The sequence below is a fragment of the Andrographis paniculata genome, unplaced genomic scaffold, assembly GCF_009805555.1.
Source record: "Andrographis paniculata isolate CXL003 unplaced genomic scaffold, ASM980555v1 Contig77END, whole genome shotgun sequence".
NCBI classification, from domain to species: Eukaryota; Viridiplantae; Streptophyta; class Magnoliopsida; order Lamiales; family Acanthaceae; genus Andrographis; species Andrographis paniculata.
The window spans coordinates 4,507,000-4,515,291 of NW_026137614.1; the positions used below are offsets into that span (position 1 = coordinate 4,507,000).

Sequence of the window (8,292 nt, forward strand, 5' to 3'; positions counted from 1 at the left end):
ACCATAAAATTCAATATATCTGTGTTAATGTGAATATTTATATAAGACTTTAATTAATTCAGTATTGATATCTTCGCTTATTTGTTAGACAATATCACATGACTTATTTTTAATAATTACTGTTACTTTTATCGACAATAAAAATATAAACACCGAGACGCAACGGATTAGCTAGGCACGCCTATATTCGTCGCCACAATCACCTATAGATTTGATGAGATTCGCACCTTTCCGTGAAACTTGCAAAATACTGTTTTTATCATCTTCGTCGAGAGCAAGGGAGAAGATCGACTCGGTGTCTTTTATGTGCTCCGAGAGGCCGAGCCTAACACCGATCATTGATCCCGCCACAGCTTGCTGCACAGACAGGAGACTCATTAAAATTAATATATCGGAAAAATATAACGTGGCTTAAAAAGTTTCAAAAACATTAGACAATATATAAGGGATTTTGTCCTATACAATATTTTCAAAAATCATACGAGTTTCTTGTAATTTTTAGAAAGTTATATGCAATGTTCTCTAAATAAAACACAGTTTATAAATCAAGAGAGAGTAGAGGTGTCAAAATTAAACTCGATCCGAAAAACTGATTCATTCGACCTGAAAACTTTCAAGTTTGAATTTGGGTATTTCGGATTTGCAAAAAATCGAGTCGACCAAAACTGAAACGAAAAAAATTTGTGTAGTGTTCGGGTCGAGTTTCGGGTTGATATGATAATCCGAAATATAAAAATCAGGTCGGGTTTCAAGTTGACCTGAAATTATTATTATTATTAATTTAATTTATAATATTTATATTAGTTTAAATATAAAATAATGTAAAAAATTAAATAAAAATGAATTATTTTTAGGTTAATTTAATTTTTTTTTTAATTTTCGTGTCGGTTTTGTTCAAGTTTCGGGTGACCTGAAACTAAATCAGGTCAATCTGAATTCGACCTGAGAGAATTCATGTCGTGTTCGGGTTGAGGATTTCAGGTCAGATTTTGGGTTTTGGTCGGGTTCAGATTGATAGGTTTTTTATTACCCCATGGCTCAACCCGATACGAACATGACCTGAAAACAGGAATTGACACCCCGACAAGATAGTAGACTTTCTAAACTAATGTTGATTACAAGCAATTTTGCCAAAAAAAATTAACACAAGTGTATTTGATCGATGGAAACTAACCTGATCCAAAATGAATCTCACGGCAACTGTAGGGATAGAGACGCTATGTTTTGATGCTACCGACTTTAGTGTTCTCAACAATTCTTGGAAAAGACTCCATCCTCCCCAGGCATTGATCATCTGACATTTTTTTCATTTAAAACATCGCATTCAATGCTTATTAATTCAGAATACAAACAAACAAAGACTGTTTGGCAATCTGGGCACAATGTATGAAGAAAATTCAAGAATTATAGGATTGCACAGCTGGGAAGGTTACCCTTTTGTACTTCTGTAACGAAGGAGTGTTCATTGGAGGGCCGGCGAAAGGGACGGTTAAATTGACATCGAGGAACTTTTCAGACAGTAGTCCACCCATTACTGTACCATACCTGCAAACAATATGTAGTGATACGAACAATTATTAATGAACATGGTAAAACATGATATTTTTTCAAATTGTGCGCGAGATAGAGACGTTATAAGTTTAACTCCGGTGAGCTGACAAAGGTCAGCCATTCGCTGTTGAGGGCGCATGTCTACAATTGAGTGTTGTACCTGAAGAAATGGAAGTTTTGTGTCATACCAAAAGTTTTGAGAGGTAATGAGAAAGAAAATTCCCTTTTACCTGATTGCTGACAACTGGAATCCCATTCTCGAGGATCTTCTGCAATCTCTCAGTGTCGAAGTTAGTCAGCGCAATCGTCTTGATCTTACCTGCAGGACAGATTGCCAAAGTAGTCGAGCCTAAGCAAGAAATAGGATTTCAGCTATAATAAACTCGGAGAAAACTTAATGCAGACGGACCTTCTTCTTTCAAATCTGTAAGGTGTTTAAGTGCATCAAGGTATCCCAGATTTGAATAATCCCACCTGATCAATACATCGTGTAACAGAATTAAGTGAAATCAAAATAAAAAATATACATACAAAAGACAAGAATTTAATGATCCAGTTCGGCCGGAAGACAAACCAAGTATTTTCACTAGTATGTTTTAATCTTAGTGTAATGGAATGAAGTGAAATCAAAATAAAAAATGCACACAAAAAACGAGAATTTGGTAATCCAGTTTGGAGATTCAATATCTGGGAGACAAGCCAAGTATTTTCACTAGTATCTTTTAATTTTAATTTCACAAAAAGCACAACAAGTATATATAGGCAATAAAGTAAAACATCAGTAAGCCGCAACAAAAAACTGTATGGACAAGTTTAAAAAAAATTTCGGAGCAAACTTACCACCAAGATCGAATAGCAAAATAGAACTTGGATATGCGATATTTTTGTAGGCTTTAGCTTTTTGCTCATAAATAACAACCATAGCAGAAAAATTCGCTATAGAATTCCTCAAGGGGACAAAATACAAAACTACAGAGTAGAGTTGAGCTAACTTATACAGTCTTGTGTTACGCTTGCGACATAAACAATACATGCTTGTAAAATCAAATTTATCACCATTCCATCGTGATTAAATGTGTAAGGAAAGAGGAAACAAGTAATCGCATTACCAATGAAATTGCAGCATGTCCAAACAAGAAACATCCATTCTCTTCCTCGACACGTTGATGCTATCCCGAACAAAGCTACTGGTCATCTTGACAGGCGGCGGCACCCATTTAGTGAGGCTGCAATTGCGAAAAGAAATACCACACCAAATAAATTTCACGGACAGGGACTTCGTTGTGCCTAAAATATACCAAAATCAGAAGCATCTTAGTACTCTTTACCCCCTAACATCTTCCAAATACTCCGGGGGACGCTCTCTTCGTACTCTATTAATGAAAATACCATAAAGGTCTTCCGCAGGTCCATCTATTCAACAAATGAGGCCATAAGAAACACAACATAAACATCGAATACACAATCCTACATTAGCTTAAAACCAGTTCCAATTATCAGCAGCTGAAATTTAATCGAACACAAAACAATCAAACAATATGTATATAGATATATAGAAGTTTACATATATCAGCCATATCAAGTATCGAACAGAGTACACAATCCTACATTATCTCAAAACCAGTTCCAATTATCAGCAGCTGAAATTTAATCGAAGATGAAACAATCAAAGAATAGTATATAGATTACATATATCAGCCATATCAAAAGTGTTCAGTCCAGCATCAGCATATCGAAGCATGGCATCGACTGCATTATCCCTGTCGATCCTACCCCACCCGCCACTCGTCTGCCACATCCCATTCACCACTCTGCAAATATCCAGTGAATCCTTCTCATTCTTAAGCTCAATTCTCTGCTTATCGTCGGTTAACAAGCAAACAAATGATCTTCCCACCACTTTCCTTTTTCCAAATACACTTCTACACTTATCAGCCCTGCTTTTGGTTGAAATGAATGTAAACTGACAGTATGAGGTACAAATGTTAACCGCCATTAGCAGATTGGGGGTGGAAACCCTAATTTTCGGAATTGGATTTTATCAAATTTATCCTATCCGCTATCGCATTGCTCGTCGATGCTTTGTTCTCCGCCATAGGTTTCTCTACTCTTACGAAATGACAATTTTGCCCAAATTGATTTTGCACGAATATAACCATCTTCTTCTTCAAATAATTAGGGCAGATAAGCAAAGAAACACTTACAGTGATCCGCCATGTCGAAGGTTGAGAGGCCGGCGTCGGCGTACCGAATCATGGCCTCTACGGCGTCGTTTCGGTCGATTCTGCCCCATCCGCCGCTGGTCTGCCACATTCCGTTGAGCACTCTGCATATCTCCAGCGAATCGCTCCCATTCTTCACCACTGCCTTCTTCTTCTCTGCCAACTCAACCGCCGTCTCACAGCACCGGACCACTCCGTGGTTCGCCCTCGTCGACCACCGGAATCCGCCGGGCGGGGAAGAATGGGAGAAATTGTGCAGGAAGTGGTTCACTGCTAAAGCAGTAGCTGCCATTCCTTGGTTGAAAATTGAAATTGGGAGCGGAAATGGATATGATACGGATTAATAGTACTACTAAACAAACAATTCTTCGCTTATGTTTTTGGATTTGTGATTTTTTTTTTTTTTTTTTTCCTAAATAATTTGGGAATTTATTAGAATATTTTTTGATTGAATTTAATATTCTATCAACAAAACAAGTTAGAGTATGCTAACTATATAATATACTCTCTCTCAGCTTAATAAGTTTTATATTTATTTTTTTTTGTCTGTACTTAATATTAAAAATATCGTTATATTTATATAATTAAAAATCTATTTGTTAGTATCATAAGACATTAATACAAATATTTTTATCGATTTTTTTAATTTCTACTATATTTTAATATAATAATTAATATTTAAAAACCAACATATAACAAATATAAACCTTCAGAGTGGACAGAGAATATTGCTTATACCATAAGAACTTTGTCAATAGAATCTCATAACACTATAATATGACTTGCAAATGTATAGGCTATAGCTAGTGATGTGGGGATTTTCTATTTATCATATACTAAAGTCTATTTACCAAAAGTGCACATAGTGACTTTAGGCCAATACTACATATATTTAATCTAAATTTTATAGAATTCGATTGAATTCTTAAAAATTAAATATATCCAATTCACATTTATTCAATTTAAACTTTTTATAATCAACTAAATTAAATAGTGATTAAATCGCACATGATAATTATAAAAAGAAGAATCGAAGAGGAAGAAGGACATTGTGGTATTCAGTCTAACAAATTACAAAAAATTAACAAATTATAAATTCTCAAACAATTAAAAAGAAATTTAACAATACAATTGGTGGATTGATGATTTCGATTTACCGAAAAGTCAAACCAAAACCTAATCTTGTAAGTCACAATTTTGGTTTGTATTTGCTAATTTCGATTTTGATTCTCACGGTTCTGATTTAAAAACTTCCAATTTCGATTTTAGCTATTAATTTATATTTATTAATATTATAATTTTTTATTTTCTAATTTTTAAATTATAATTTGTTCAAAAACTGCAAATTTTGAATTTGATTTATTTAGCTAAAAATTCCGATCAAAAAATTATACTCCATAAAATATTTAACTAAAAAAAAGAATTACTATCAAACATAATTCTCATAAAAAATGATAAAAAATAATCAAATACTCATAAAATAAATTTTTAAGATACGTTGTTGTTGTTGTTTTTCTTTTTATATTTTTAAAAATATATCAATTTATATGTTATCTACACTACATAAATTTATATTTTAATTTATATAATGCGTTATTTTTTAAAATATATAATTTATATAATGTGTTAATTTTTAAAATATATCTCAAACAATTAAAATATATAATTTATATTTTTAATTTATATAATGTGTTATTTTAATTGTCTGAGAATTTATATTTTTAAGAATTTATATTTATCTAATAACATATATTTACAATAGAGGGGTCTAAGATAGCGGAATAAAATTTTCATGTAGTATATATTGATATAAATAATCTCACAGCATGTCACAATAATCCTAATGATCCCTCCTATATGCATGGAGTGACATGTGAAATTCTTATTACATATAAGTAATTTAAAATGTGTGTCATAATAGAATAAGTTGTGTAATGACCAAACAAAACCTCTACTTGAGTATATTTATAGGTTTGTACAATATGAATTCAATTGCTCTCCAATTTTCAAACTTTATTATTCCATTTTGATATTTTTCAATGCACGATTTCTCTCGGATTCTGAAACTTGATCGATTGAAAGTTTTAGAATTGCGAGTATTGATGTATGGGCATCAATGTCATACTCCTCCCCTGCGCGCGCACACACATATATAGTAGAGGTAATTGTGTTGATTATTGGTTATGAGAAATCAATATAGTGTTGATTTTTCGAGTCAACACATCATAAAAATGCATACAATACATTGTTTCAATTAAAAGAATACATGATGTATTAGTTGAAATTATGTGTTGATTGGTCTATATATATATATGATGTATTGTAAAAATATGAAATCAACGAGAGTATGTATTGTATTATTAATTATCATATGTTGTCGATTCATATGTTGCATTTATATTAGAATTAATATAAATAATGTAAAACTTTTTCTTTTTAAATCAAAGAGGTAACCGCAATATATCTTATATATGTACTATATAATAGTATTCCTTGCACTACTTTTCTTATTATGTTTCTTATTATATTTTTTCAACTTTTTTTATTATTGGACTTATTATCTATATTCAAAATATATAGGTTCTAAATAAAAAAAATATGCAATAAGTTATGATTATTCTTTTTGTAATATTGATGTTAAAATAACACATTAAACATATGAAAGATAGATGATATCTTTTTCAACTAATCATTCTCGCTTATATTTCTCTTAAGGTGAGAAAATCTTTTGTAACAAGTAATTTTTAGTTATATTTTCTTCAAAGTATTTCATTTGAAATGCTATACAGTGTATAGTGGAAATATACTCAATAATAATTTTAAAATATTAAAAAACATTTTAAGTCAATCGGGTTATATATTTGAGAAAGTAAAATATTTTAGATGCTCACATGGCCTCTTTAATTTGTACCACAATTCAAATTAATTTTTCAACATAAAAAATTCAGAATATGAGATAATATCTAAATAATAATTGATGAAATTTATAACTCTTATTGGATCTTGACTCTTATCACTGATAACAGTAGAACAAAATCTATAAATCATATTAAATAATAATTTCCAATGATTTTAAAATTCTAAAAAGTTATTTTGGTATATATATATTTTTTATAAATATAGAAAATAGAAATACTAAAAAAAAAATAAAAAAATCTTATAGGACAATATCTCTAGTGATTCACATTAATGCAATATAGGTAACAATTGTTGGAATTTATCATGCCTTAAAACCCTTAGTCAAAATCTATCATTTTGAAATAGTTGAGATGATGAAGCAAATAAAACTAATAGAATTCCATAATCGTAATAAAATTCGGATCTACGAAATGATTGAGGGTATTGTGTTCTTTAAACCTATAATGCAACACCTCCTGAAAAAACCTAATAAATTATGTCATTGATTCTGTATCTACTCACTGTATGTCGCTTGAAGAGAGCTTGTAGCCATCCATCGCAATTTATGATTTTTTTTTTTCTCACGATTAATAAGCTTGTTCTCTTTAACATAATCGTTGACAATGGTAGCCACGTCATGCTATGACAATTTCTCATCGGTATTTTTACCAATTGTTGTAAGGAACTTGAAAAGTGTTTTCAAAACCCATTCAACAAACTGTATTTTACATGATTTCGCAGCTGCTTTCGTAGCAATCCGATTCTCAAATTTAGTCCATTCTATGTTGTTTCTTCTCAAGCTCCGAATCATCATCATCCCCGTCATAGTTAGTTGCCACGGCTTCAACAGAGTAATCCGAAACATTTCCAGATCGACGATTCTTTTTTACCTTGACTCCGCTTGGTGCGGAATAAACATCATCTGCATCAAATCATTCTTCCGTTTTAACAATATCGTAATATTCCTTGTGTAGACCCTCGTATGTCTCCCGGTCACTGAAATCAACACTTTTCCCATCAGAGTCGACATCATGATTGTCTTCAATAAGAAAAACATGCCTTAAGCATAGAGTGCAAAATTCATATTTCCCTTTAACTTTCGAAAAATCTGAACAAGATGACAACAATGGCACATAGAATTTGAGCGGGTTTAACAATGAAAGGCAGCAGCTTAGCTGCACTTTGAGCAAGTATACAAATCGCATACCCAATGTTATTCACTTTCCAAAAATGGATCATCTTTACTCACACATTTTGGATGATAAGATTTTACACAATCCTTGTAATCACATATGCGAAGATCGCCGTCGTCTTTGAAAACAAAGCACCAATTTTCTATTTTTTCCTCGTTAATCATCACATTTTACTTCCCTTTTTTTTTCGCCGTTGTACCATAAACTTTGCCCTTCTTCTTTCTCACTCTTAATCTGAAAAATAAAAAATAAAAAAATCACATACACACAAACCTCTTTTTTTAGAAACACGAGTAAAATCAAGAGGGGATTCAAACTGAAACCCAATGGATGAATTGAACAATTTATTATCGAACAATGATTTTAAAATTGAGCACTACATAAATTTTTATTTTATATATTCATGTTCAGTGGATCAGTATTTTTTA

At 31.6% G+C, this 8,292-nt stretch overlaps 1 protein-coding gene across 2 annotated transcripts; it reads right to left on the reverse strand.

Annotated features, from left to right (window-relative positions):
• Nucleotides 1-18: 18 nt before the first annotated feature.
• On the reverse strand, nt 19-4,122 carry LOC127239470 (flagellar radial spoke protein 5). 2 transcript variants are annotated; one of them, XM_051257639.1, is made up of 9 exons: nt 3,756-4,122; nt 2,880-2,964; nt 2,661-2,777; nt 1,961-2,025; nt 1,782-1,870; nt 1,632-1,711; nt 1,434-1,545; nt 1,175-1,294; nt 19-357 (listed from the first exon to the last, which is right to left on the reverse strand). In XM_051257639.1, the coding sequence occupies exons 1-9, from the start codon at nt 4,063-4,065 to the stop codon at nt 172-174; spliced, it is 1,164 nt and encodes a 387-aa protein (XP_051113596.1). In that variant the 5' UTR covers nt 4,066-4,122; the 3' UTR covers nt 19-171. The 2 variants fall into 2 exon arrangements, with proteins under 2 accessions (XP_051113596.1, XP_051113597.1); XM_051257640.1 differs by lacking the exon at nt 3,756-4,122 and adding an exon at nt 3,241-3,621.
• Nucleotides 4,123-8,292: the final 4,170 nt, after the last annotated feature.

Coding starts and splice junctions, on each gene's coding strand:
- LOC127239470 (XM_051257639.1), bottom strand. CDS start 4,065: ATGGCAGCTACTGCTTTAGCAGTGAACCACTTCCTGCACAATTTCTCC. Junction 2,778..2,879: donor TATTTGGAAGATGTTAGGGG/GTAAAGAGTACT, acceptor TCGCAATTGCAG/CCTCACTAAATGGGTGCCGC. Junction 1,546..1,631: donor ACCGGAGTTAAACTTATAAC/GTCTCTATCTCG, acceptor TATTGTTTGCAG/GTATGGTACAGTAATGGGTG.